Genomic DNA, 11754 nt, shown 5'->3' on the forward strand with positions numbered 1-11754 from the left:
CTGGATCCTCAGGGAGCAGCTGGAGTCCTAGGAACCTGGGGTGCCGAGGACGGGGCCACGAGCCTGGCCGGCAGAACCCAGAGGCTGGGGCGCCCGGGTCGGGGAGGGCCCGGGTATTCCCGGGTCAAAGGCGCGGCGGGGGGATCCCCGCGCCGCCTGCGCCCCCTCCCTGGTGGCGGCGGCGGGAGGTGGGGGGAGGCGAGGCTGCCGAGCGCGCTGACCATGGACAGCTCCAGAGCGGGCCTGTGTCCAGGGCGGCCGCCGAGCCTGCCTGGACCGTGGGACGCAGCCGGCTGTGCAAGCCCGAGGCTGGCGACGGGAGACGGAGTGCGCGAAGCGGAGACGATGCGGACGCGCCTGGGGAGTCTGGCACCGCCGCGGCGGGTGTCTGGAGCTCCCAGGACAGGGTCAGGAAGGGGGATCTAGGCTCTAGGAGGGGTCCCGGGGCCGGACCGGGAAATCCGAGCTCCTGGGCCCTGGAGGAGGCGCAAGGCGGCGGTGCGCCCGGGATTCTAGGGTTCGGTCGGGGACTCTGGGCGCCGGGAGGGGCACGCCTGAGTCCCCGGGGTTAGGCTGTGAAATCTGGGCTCGGGGGTCCCCTGGGATGAGGAAGGGAATCCGGGATGTCGGGGAGGCGGGGGAGGCTCGCCAAGGGGTCCCCAGGGTGGGCGCTGCCAGGAGGGCCGGGCCGGGCTCTTACCTGCCTGGTCCGCGGCGGCTGCGGGCGGAGCTGGGCTGCAGGAGGGACGTGGGGTGGAGTGGGGGGGCCGGGCGGGGCCCCTGGCAGCGGCCGGGGCCCGGCTCTGTCGCTTCGGAGCCCTGGAGCCCTGTCTCCGACGCTCGCGCGGGCTCCGCGTCTCTGGCTCCGGCTTGGGCGCTGGGGACCCCCCTCCCCCTCACGCTCTCACTGCCTTCTACCCCCAAAATAGCCCCCTGCCCCTGTCACCGATCAGCCTCCCTCCGCGAGGCCGCAGCCGCCAGATCCAGGGGTGCCCACCAGCGCCCCCCAAATCCCACCTTCCCCCCAAAAAAATTCCTCCTCCCTCCCCCTCCCCCCCCACGGCTCCCGGGCGGTCGTGGCCCCTTTAACAGGAGACTGACAGACGGCGAAGAGCGGCCAATGGGAGAGAGCGTCGGCGCCGGCCGGCGACTAGACCCCGCCTCCACACCGGCCGGGAGGGGTCGCGCGGGCGGAGAGCGAGAGGCGGGGCATAAGGCGCGTCGACCAATAGGCACGCGGCGTGAGGCGGCTGGGGCGGGAGGCGGAGCCCGGCAGGGGGATGATGTCACCTGCAGCGAGTAGCGCGCGGCGTGGAACGCGAGTCGCGACCCCGGCTCCCGGCAGTGGCGCGCACTAGCCCTCGCGCCGCACGGGACACGAGGGCTGGGCGGGCAGCGGGATGAGGCTAAAGGTTGGATTTCAAGGCGGGGGCAGCTTCCGGAAAGACGCGCTGTGTTTGGAAGGTGGAGTGAGCGCCCGGTGGGCGAGGGCACCTCATTCTGCACCCCTGCGCCCGCCTCGGGAACTGCACGCGGCACCCCCACCCGCGACTCCCACGCAGACAGTAGTGCGGCCTGCAGGGTTCCCCCGGCGGACGAGGCTAATGGTTCGCTCCGCCCCGCCCACACAGAGGCCGCCCACTGGCTCCGGCTGCGTTTCAGGACTCTGGAGGAAGGGACTTGGCCTTCGCCCTCGGACGCTCTTAAGGGTAGGCGGCGTTGTCCTCAGTTCTGCCCCTGCACTCAGACCCAGACTGGGTCCCTGCCTCCGCCCTCCGCCCTCGGACTAGTCTCTTGGAAGCTGGCCTGTCTCCGCCTTCAGACCTAGGGAGAGGTCTTAACCTCTGTTCTCAGACTCTGGAAAAGGCTTCTCAAGGGCTTGGCCTGACCTCAGCTCCTCGCATTCCCTCCACATCTCAAGACACCAACCCAGGAATGCAGGACAGACACACAGACACTCAGTGAGGGTCAAATATCTTTAAATAAAGTGCCAGGAACAATAAATACTGTACAAGAAGAGAGTGCACGTGAACGTCCAGATCTGTGGTTTCAACCTCGAGACTCCAAGGACCTGCAAGGGGGGTGGAGAAGGGACCCGGGATCAGGGAGGCTCCGGGTAGACAAGAGGGGCAGGACTGGGGTTGCAGAGGCAAGGGCCCAGGTAAGTGGGCTGAGGGATCCCAGCCACAGTAGGTTCCGTATCTTGGGATGGAAGGAAGCTAAGGGCTCCCCAGGGGATTTGGTCAGACTAGCCTGGGGTGAGAGCCTGGGCCAAGGGTCAAGGGTCAGGATCCCAGAGGAGGGGCCAGGGCTGGAAGATCCAGGAAGCATTGGCCTGGTTTGGGAGCCTGGGGTTAAAGGGAGCCCGTGGAGGCCCCAGGGGTGTGGTGACCGAGGGGCTCACGAGTAGCTCTGATGCTGTTGGCGCCGGCGGGCAGAGCGCATCTTCTCGAACCGGGCCTCCATCTCCTCCAGCACTCGCGGTGTGTAACGGACAACCAGCTTCACCGAGCCCTGGGCCGCCTTCAGCAGCTCCACCGCCTTCTCATGCTGCTCACCCTCAACGCTCTGCAGGGCCCAACACAGACAGCTGAGCCTGGGGCCCGCTGCCCTCGTCCAGCCCCCACTGGGAGATGGGACCCACTGCTAGTGAGCCTGGTGCCAGCCCTGAGATGTCAATGCCTCATGTCCTCCTCGTGGGAGTCATTAACTCCTGGTTCAGTGTTCTCCTCCAAAATCTCCCAGGATTCCCATGTCAGGGACAGCCCCGTGTTCCCTCAGTCCCTGGCCAAACGTCCAGACCCATCTTTGTGGCCTCCCTGCCCACAGCCCACTAATGTCCGCCTGCCTTGACTCCCTCTTTTTTGTCCCCACAGCCCTGGGCCAGCTCAGGCCTTGTCCTCTTTTCTCTGGACTCTTACCCCAGCCTCCTCCCTGGCCTGGCTTCTAGTCTCTCCCCTCAGTTCATCTCCCATAGAGTCCCAGAGTGGTCCTTCTGCACCTGCAAGCTGAGTTTATCCCTGGCTCACCCCTCCCATAGCTCCCCAGCACCCATGGGACAAAGTCCCAGCTTCTCAGGCTGGCACTCAGGTCCTGTATGGCTGACCCCAGCCATCTCTCCAGTTATGCTTCCCTCAACTCTAACCACAGTGATTTTTTTTTTTTTTTGAGAGGGAGTCTCACTCTGTCACCCACGCTGGAGTGCAGTGGTGCTATCTCAGCTCACTGCAACCTCTGCCTCCCAGGTTCAAGCGATTCTCCTGCCTCACCCTCCCAAGTAGCTGGGATTACAGGTGCCTGCCACCACACCTGGCTAATTTTTGTATTTTTAGTAGAGATGGGGTTTCACCATGTTGGCCAGGCTGGTCTTGAACTCCTGACCTCAAGTGATCCACGTGCCTCAGCCTCCCAAAGTGCTGGGATTACAGGTGTGATCCATCGCACCCAGCCTGACCACAGTGATTTTAATTACCTGCATGCCCCAGACCTCCATCAGAACTAAGCCCTTTCTTTTCAGCTCAGAGGTATGCCAGGTCAGTATCCTTATCTACAGTACCCTCAACAGGAACACCCTGTACCTTGTTTGCCTGGAGAACTCCTACTCATCCTTTAACACCCAACCCAAATGTTCCTTACTCTGCAAAACTTTCCTGTATCTACGCTGGCCTGGTGCCACATCTGGGCTGTCACAATACTTTGCACTTCCTCATTATTATGTCTCTGGATTAGGACTATTTCAGCCGGGGCCTACTGCCCTCCCCAGAGAGAGAAGGTTGAATGTAGGGAGCTGAGGCCAACATCTCTCAGAGTCTGTAACATTGCCCAGCACAGGGCTAGCCATACAGACAGCACTCAGTGTGTGTTGAGTGAATGTCAAAAGCACGGGCTATGCTACGTTAGACAGACTGTGTCCCCCAGTCCTGCCTCAGCCCTCCACTCACCACACCGTTCACCGACAACAGTTGATCCCCACGCTTGAGGCCTCCATGGCGGTCAGCCACACCCCCTGGGATGACCCGGGAGATGTAGATGGGCGAGTTTTGCTCTTTGCCACCCATGATGTTGAAGCCTAGGCCCTCATCCGTCTTGGGTAGCTCCACTACCCTGGGATGTGCGTGGCCCTCGCTGGCTGTGAAGGCAGCCACTGTGGCCTGGGAGAGAGAAAGCGACTGAAGATGAGGGCCCCTTCCAGGTGGGCATGAAGGCTGGGGTAGGGGATGTGGACCGAGGACAGCGATTTAGCCTGGGTTACTATCCCCAAGCATGGGACACTTGTCATGGCACAATGCACGATCCCCCTGTAATGACTGTGCGTCTCTTTCTGTTCACTTGCAAGAGAAAGTGTCCATTTGGTGTGTGTCTTGAATACCCCATACTTGCCAATCTTACTTTTTTTTTTTTTTTTTTTGAGATGAAGTCTCACTCTGTCGCCCAGGCTGGAGTGCAATGGCACGATCTCGGCTCACTGCAACCTCGGCCTCCTGGGTTCAAGTGATTCTCCTGTCTCAGCCTCCAGAGTTGTAATCCAGCTGGGATTACAGGCACTCGCCACCACGCTCGGCTTTTTCTGTTTTTTTTTTTTTTTTTTTTTGTATTTCTGTGGAGACGGGGTTTCACCATGTTGGCCAGGCTGGTCTCGAACTCCTGACCTCAACTGATCCACCTGCCTCGGCCTCCCAAAGTGTTGGGATTACAGGCGTGAGCCACCGTGCCTGGCCTCAATCTTACTTTTAAACAGAGGAAAGCCCGGCCTGCAGGGAGATCTGAGCCTCCGGACAGCAGCAAGAGGTAGCAGCATCTAACTATTGTGCAGTGAGAGGTCAGAGCGCCATGACTTTCCTGGTTTGCACTGTACAGATGTTGAAGGTTATCTTCTAGCCAACCATGCCATACTGTTTCCATTCGCAGTTGCTAAAGACGCCTTAGTATGACATTTAAGTTAAAAATGTGCGATTATTTAATAATAGTAAGGTGGCACATAGATTTAGCAAAAATCATGAGGGAGGAAACAGAAACGACTGGCATGAAGGAGATATTGAGTTCGACTAGGCAGTTAAATAGACACCAGGAGCAATGGGGTGCAGGGCCCACCTTGGCTGTGGCATGGGCTCGGATCTCGGCGCTGCCGGTGATGTCCAGCGTGTCATAAAGCTGCTCATACACCTGGGTGAGGAGGCAGCGGCATCAGGGAGTCGCCAGCTCCTCCAGCCCTAGACGCAGGAGTTCAGGCCTCTAGACCCTCTCCCGCTACCACGCAAGGATCCGCCCCGCCCCCGCAACAGAAGCCCGAGGAAACTACAACTCCCGAAGAACCCCTGAGCTGAAGCGTTGGCACCCCAAGGCGGGCCGCCTCGGGAGCTGCCGGGAGGCGTAGTCTCCGGGCTCGGGACAAGCAGGAGGAGGAGGAGGACGACGACGGCCACCAGCTCGCGCCCCTGCGCCGCGCGCCCCTCACCTCTCGGATAGCGGAGCAGAAGCGGCTCTGCAGAACTCGCTGGAGGGCCTGCAGCTTCTGCGGCGGCAGCTCCCCGCTGCGCTGGAGCCGCTCGAGGAGCTCAACCGCCCGGGACACGTCTGCGGGGCGGGGGCGGGGCGCAGAAACCCCGAGTGTCAGAGACCCCGAGACGCAGAGAAGCAAGGAGAGCGGCGGAGTGAGGCCGAGCGCACAGTCCGGGGAGGACGGCCGAAGCCTAGTCGGACACCCCGCAGAGTCCAGGGTGGCGCAGGAGAGACCGCCACCAGCGGCCCTGCGGCCCCGGGACCCCTCCACAGGCCGGGGTGTAAGGCGGGGCCCAGCGCCCCGGCCCGCGCCCAGGGAGCCTCCCACACCTAGCGACCGCCCGGCCCCGGCGCCCGCCCCGCCCACCCCCGCCGGGTCCGCTGGCCCACCCGCACTGGCCTGACCCGGGAAGGGCGGGGACCGGGGGCTGGGTATGTAGGCCGCGGCCCGGGTGGGCAGGGCCCCCTGGCGCGCGCTTACCCCGCTCCAGCCCCAGCGGCTCCACCAGCGCAGCCATGTCGGCGCCACAGCTGCCAGCCGCCCGCCTGCCCTGGCGCCGGCGAGGAGGGCGGGGCTGCGCGAGGCCACGCCCCGGGCCACGGGCGCCCCCTGCGGAGGCGCAGCCTGGAGAGCGCCCAGCTCTCCCGCGCCCGACTGCTCCGACCACCTGCCGCGCGCCAGCCGCGGCCCTGCCCTCCGCCCCGGCCAGTCGGTCCTGTTGGCGACCCCTCCCACTGCAGGTTCGGTCTGTGTGTACCTTTCAGGATTCGTGTCTGCCTGCCCTCCACACCTGTCTATCCCTTGTCCATCCTTTCCCCACATTCATTCAACAAACTCTTGTGAAACATCTGAGCCCAAGGCATGGACACCGTGGTGAGCAGGGCAGCCAAGCCCACGGCCCGAACGAAGCTTCCAGTCTATAGGGGAGGTAGACGACCAACCACGGCTGTGATGAGAGCTGAGAGTGGGGAGGTGATGATCTAGAAGACGAAGGAAATCCTAGAGGAGGGACATTGACACACAGTCCTGGGAGGTAAGATGAACAAGAGGTGGAGCTTGGGTCACCCCCACCACGCAGAAAGAGCCCACGTGGCTGGAAGCAGAGTTAGGATTGGTTGATGATGAGGTGAAAAGGTCGGCAGGATAGTTTATGCCTGGGCTACTGCGTTGGCATATGCGCCTTGAGGATTTGGGGCTTAATGCAAACTCCTAAGAGTAAAATATGACACTCAAATTTGTATTATTATATTATTATTATTATTATTTTTGAGACGGAGCCTCGCTCTGTCGCCCAGGTTGGGCTTCAAATTTGTATTTTAAGATCACTGGGGCCGGGCACGGTGCCTCACACCTGTAATCCTAGCGCTTTGGGAGGCTGCAGCAAGACTACTTGAGCCCAGGAGTTCAAGACCAGCATGGGCAATATAGTGAGACCTCGTATCTATTGAAAAAAAAAAAAATCACTGTAGCCACTGTGGAGACTGGTTTGGACAAGAACAAGAGGAGAAGCAGCGGGGCAACTTAGGAGGCTACCACAGCTATCCAGGTGGCAGCTGGCACCAGGGCCAAAGCACAGAAGATGGGTGGGCAGATGTGGGAAATGTCTAGACAAGCCTTGGTGCTTGGCTATATATGGGGATTGGGAGGTGCAGGAGAAGACAGTTTTAAGGTGCTTTGGTGCCATTTTTAAGATGGTCTACACTGAAAGAGGGATACTGGATATTTTGTTTGTTTTTGAGACACAGTCTTCCCTCTGTTGCCCAGTCTTGAGTGCAGTGGCACAATCTCGGCTCATTGCAACCTCTGCCTCCCGGGTGCAAGCAATTCTCCTGCCTCAGCCTCCTGAGTAGCTGAGAGTACAGGTGTGCACCTCCACACCTGCCAAATTTTTGTATTTTTCGTAGAGATGGGGTTTCACCATGATGGCCAGGCTGGTCTCGAACTCCTGACCTCAAGTGATCCACCTGCCTCAGCCTTCCAAAGTGCCGGGATTACAGGCGCGAGCCACCTTGCCTGGCCGATACTGGATATTTTGAATTTGAGGAGCCTATGCAGAATCCATGGGAGAAACTATCGATCTAGGTCTAGGGCTCAAAAGAGCAACCTGGTCTGCAGGCATGTTTGAATATTGGGGCATAGGTGGTAAATAAAACCACCGGAGTGGATAAGAACGTCAGGGTCAAGCGAATATTAAGACGGCCTAGAACTGGTCCCCAAACCTCTCTAACACTTAAAAGTCAGGAGGACAGCAGAGAATGGCCTGAAATGTAGGCAGAAAGCCAGGTGGGAGAAACCATGAGAAGAGGGGTTTTTAAATTTTATCTTCTTTTTTTGTTTGTTTTAGATGGAGGGGTCTTTGTTGCTCAGGCTGGTCTTGAACTCCTGGGCTCAAACAATCCCCCTGCCTCGGCCTCCCAAAGTGCTGAGTTTATAGGCACGAACCGCTGTGCCTGGCTGAGAGTGTTTTTAAAAAGAAGTGTGGCTGGGCATGGTGGCTTATGCCTGGAATCCCAGCACTTTGGGGGGCCGAGGCGGGTGGATCGCCTGAGGTCAGGAGACCAGCCTGACCACATGGAGAAACCCTGTCTTTACTAAAAATACAAAAGTAGCCAGGCATGGTGGTGCATGCCTGTAATCCCAACTACTGGGGAGGCTGAGGCAGGAGAACTGCTTGAACCCAGGAGGCGGAGGTTGCGGTGAGCCGAGATCGTGCCATTGCATTCCAGCTTTGGCAAAAAGAGCGAAACTCCGTCTCAAAAAAAAAAAGTGAGGCCAGGCGTGGTGGTCACGCCTGTAAGCATTTTGGGAGGCTGAGGCGGGCAGATCACCTGAGGTCAGGAGTTTGAGACCAGCCTGGCCAACTTGATGAAACCCTATCTCTACTAAAAATACAAAAAATTAGCTGGGCGTGGTGGCGGGTGCCTGTAATCCCATTCGGGAGGCTGAGGCAGGAGAATAGCTTGAACCCAGGAGGTGGAGGTTGTAGTGAGCCGAGATCGTGCCATTACACTCCAGCCTGGGCAATAAGAGCGAAACTCCGTCTTGGAAAATTAAATAAATAAATAAAAAATAAAAAAAGGAAGTGGTCAGTGGTATCATGCTCTAGAGAGGCTGAGGAGATGTGGACAAGACTTTGGAGAAAGTTGGCTGCTCTTCTGGTTCTGCTGGGTGGCGATATGGAGTCCGGAAAAGTGCTTGTTCCAAGTGGGAGGACTAGAGCAGGTTTGTCTGGCTGTCTCCTTCACTGTAGCTCTCTCTTTAGCAAAAAGTAATATCTTTATGGGATTAAAAACAAAACCAAATAACACAGACAGGCTAATAATAGTGAAAAGCACCAGCTTCTACCTCTCCTAACTCTACTCACTGTGAGAGGGAACTTACAGATGTTTAGCCTGAGAGCTGCTTCTGTGTCTAAGTAACATGCTATTTCTCTCTCTATATATACATATATATGTGTGTGTGTGTGTATATATATATATGTATCTGTCATCTATCTATTTATTTGAGGTGGAGTCTCTCTCTGTCATCCAGGCTGGAGTGCAGTGGCTGCAATCTCCACTCACTGCAACCTCTGCCTCCCCGGTTCAAGCGATTCTTCTGCCTCAGCCTCCCAAGCAGCTGGGACTACAGGCGTGCGCCACCAAGCCCAGCTAATTTTTTGTATTTTTAGCAGAGATGGGGTTTCACCATATTGACCAGGCTGGTCTTAAACTCCTGACCTCGTGATCCACCTGCCTCGGCCTCCCAAAGTGCAGGGATTATAGGTGTGAGCCACCACGCATGGCTACTTTTTAATTTTTTTGAGATGAAGTGGACTGTTGCCTAGGCTGGAGTGCAGTGGCACAATCTCAGCTCGCTGCAACCTCCGCCTCCCGGGTTCAAGCGATTCTCCTGCCCCTGTCTCCTGAGTGGCTGGGATTACAGGTGCCCCCCACCACACCCGGCTAATTTGTATATTTTTAGTAGTGACGGGGTTTCTCCATGTTGGCCAAGCTGGTCTTGAACTCCTGACCCTGAGTGATCTGCCCACTTCGGCCTCCCAAAGTGCTAAGATTATAGGTGTCAGTCACTGCACCCGGCCCTTGATTTATCAATTTAGATGTAATAGATTACAGATTGATTTTCTGCTCTTACCATCTTTTCCCTAAACTTCTGGGAAACTTCAGTCCTCTTACCCGACTCTGAACCAAATTGCTTCCTAGAAACTGCCATCCTGGAACTTCCTTCCACTGATCTCCTGAATTAGATCCAGTTTCTTCTTGTAAATCCTTCATTTTAGTGAAGTATGGCTTCAGTTATTCCTAAAGAGGTCGTGAGATGTCTCTTTCAAGAAAGTTTGAGGCCGGGCGCGGTGGCTCATGCATGTAATCCCAGCACTTTGGGAGGCTGAGGCGGGAGGATCACCTGAAGTCAGGAGCTCAAGACCAGCCTGGCTAACATGGTGAAACCCCGTCTCTACTAAAAACACAAAAATTAGCCAGGTATGGTGGCACATTCCCAGCTACTCAGGAAGCTGAAGCAGGAGAATCACTTGAACCCAGGAGGTGGAGGTTGCAGTGAGCCAAGATCGCCCATTGCACTCCAGCTTGGGCGACAGGAGCGAAACTCCGTCTCAAAAAAAAAAAAAAGGTTTGTTCAAGTCAATCTTTCGTAGCATTTCAAGCATTGATAAGGAAGACTCCACATTATCTAGTGTCTCATCAACTACTAAATTCCTTTTTTTTTTTTTTGAGACAGAGTCTCGCTCTGTCCCCCAGGCTGGAGTGCAGTGGCACAATCTCGGTTCATTGCAACCTCCGCCTCCCAGGTTCAAGCAATTCTCCTGCCTCAGCCTCCTGAGTAGCTGGGACTACAGGCGCCCGCCACCACGCCCGGCTAACTTTTGTATTTTTAGTAGAGACAGTGTTTCACCATATTGGCCAGGCTGGTCTTGAACTCCTGATCTCAGGTGATCCACCTGCCTTGGGCTCTCAAAGTGCTGGGATTACAGGCGTTAGCCACCGCCCCCGGCTGTCTACTAAATTCTTTAGTATGTGTGTGTGTGTGTGTGTGGTGTTTTGTTGTTGTTGTTGTTGTTACAGGGTCTCACTTTGTTGCCCAGGCTGAAGAGCAGTTGTGCAATCATGGCTCACTGCAGCCTTTACCTCCCTGGGCTCAGGTAATCCTTCCACCTTAGCCTCCTATCTGGGACCATAGGCGCATGCCACCACGTTTGGCTAATTTTTGTATTTTTTGTAGAGACCAGGCTTTTGCGATGTTGCCCAGGCTGGTCTCCGTCTCCTGGGCTCAAGTGATCCTCCCACCTTGGCCTCCCAAAGTGTTGAGTTTACAGAGCCACCATGCCTGGCCACCACCTACTTAATTCTTAATTTCACTTGTGTTTTCTAGTTCTAGAATTGCCATTTAACTTTTTGTTAGATTCCAGATTTTTTTTTTTTTTTTTTTTTGAGGCAGGGTCTTCCTGTCACCCAGGCTAGAGTGCAGTGGTGTGATCATAGCTCACTGAATCTCAAACTCCTTGGCTTAAAGAATCCTCCTACCTCTGCCTCTCAAGTAGCTAGATTCCAGATATCTCAACATTCTCCATCTTTTCCTTATTTTGTGAATATATCATAGTTATGATAACTCCAACATCTGAATCACCCCTGCTTGGGTCTCTTCCTATTGTCTATTTTGTTTCCCTCTTGGTTTTCAGCAAATTAAGTCCTTTCTAGCAAGGCTGGTAACTATTGAGTAGATGCTGAGTAATGGGTACTAAAAATAGTACATGTGGAGACTCGGAACGTTATCTTCTTCCAGAGTTTTCTTCTGACTAGCAGACTGCCTAAATCCTGAAAAAGTCTGGTTTTAGGCTTTCTTAGCCTGATTGATTATTTACTTATTCTTTTTGAGATGGAGTCTCACTCTGTTGCCCGGGCTGGAGTGCAATGGCGCCATCTCGGCTCACTGCAACCTCCACCTCCCAGGTTCAAGCAATTCTGCCTCAGCCTCCCGAGTACCTGGGATTACAAGTGCTCACTACCATGCCTGGCTAATGTTTTGTATTTTTTAGTAGAGATTGGGTTTTGCCATGTTGGCCAGGATGGTCTCAAACTCCTGACCTCAGGTGATCTGCCCGCCTCAGCCTCCCAAAGAGCTGGGATTACAGGCATGAGCCACCGCACCTGGCCTCAGGGTAATTTTTGTATTTTTGGTAGAGACAGGGTTTTGCCATGTTGGCCAGGCTAGTCTTTAACTCCTGACCTCAAGTAATC

General features: G+C 56.2%; 3 protein-coding genes across 5 annotated transcripts in view; 1 reads left to right on the top strand and 2 right to left on the bottom strand.

Annotated features, from left to right (window-relative positions):
* Positions 1–784, bottom strand: part of PPFIA3 (PTPRF interacting protein alpha 3) — a 31465-nt gene extending 30681 nt beyond the window's left edge. For both annotated transcript variants that reach the window (XM_031004448.3, XM_031004447.3), the window contains exon 1: positions 701–784. The gene's annotated coding sequence lies outside the window, so the exon portion shown is untranslated. The remainder of the gene's footprint in view (positions 1–700) is intronic.
* A 493-nt stretch (positions 785–1277) lies between these two features.
* On the top strand, positions 1278–1890 carry C20H19orf73 (chromosome 20 C19orf73 homolog). The gene has a single exon (XM_004061119.4). The coding sequence runs from the start codon at positions 1401–1403 to the stop codon at positions 1788–1790; it is 390 nt and encodes a 129-aa protein (XP_004061167.1). The 5' UTR covers positions 1278–1400; the 3' UTR covers positions 1791–1890.
* A 72-nt stretch (positions 1891–1962) lies between these two features.
* Positions 1963–6090, bottom strand: LIN7B (lin-7 homolog B, crumbs cell polarity complex component). Of its 2 annotated transcripts, XM_031004690.2 has the most exons (6): positions 5981–6090; positions 5456–5574; positions 5092–5163; positions 3942–4151; positions 2405–2568; positions 1963–2071 (listed from the first exon to the last, which is right to left on the bottom strand). In XM_031004690.2, exons 1-6 carry the CDS (start codon positions 6015–6017, stop codon positions 2050–2052), a joined length of 624 nt encoding a protein of 207 aa, XP_030860550.1. In that variant the 5' UTR covers positions 6018–6090; the 3' UTR covers positions 1963–2049. The 2 variants fall into 2 exon arrangements, with proteins under 2 accessions (XP_030860550.1, XP_030860549.1); XM_031004689.3 differs by lacking the exon at positions 3942–4151.
* Between the last annotated feature and the right edge of the window lie 5664 nt (positions 6091–11754).

The sequence above is a fragment of the Gorilla gorilla genome, chromosome 20 (genome assembly GCF_029281585.2).
Source record: "Gorilla gorilla gorilla isolate KB3781 chromosome 20, NHGRI_mGorGor1-v2.1_pri, whole genome shotgun sequence".
Taxonomy (NCBI): Eukaryota; Metazoa; Chordata; class Mammalia; order Primates; family Hominidae; genus Gorilla; species Gorilla gorilla.

Coding starts and splice junctions, on each gene's coding strand:
- C20H19orf73 (XM_004061119.4), top strand. CDS start 1,401: ATGAGGCTAAAGGTTGGATTTCAAGGCGGGGGCAGCTTCCGGAAAGAC.
- LIN7B (XM_031004690.2), bottom strand. CDS start 6,017: ATGGCTGCGCTGGTGGAGCCGCTGGGGCTGGAGCGGG. Junction 5,575..5,980: donor GCCGCTGGGGCTGGAGCGGG/GTAAGCGCGCGC, acceptor CCCGCCCCGCAG/ACGTGTCCCGGGCGGTTGAG. Junction 2,072..2,404: donor CAACAGCATCAGAGCTACTC/GTGAGCCCCTCG, acceptor CCCCCCTTGCAG/GTCCTTGGAGTCTCGAGGTT.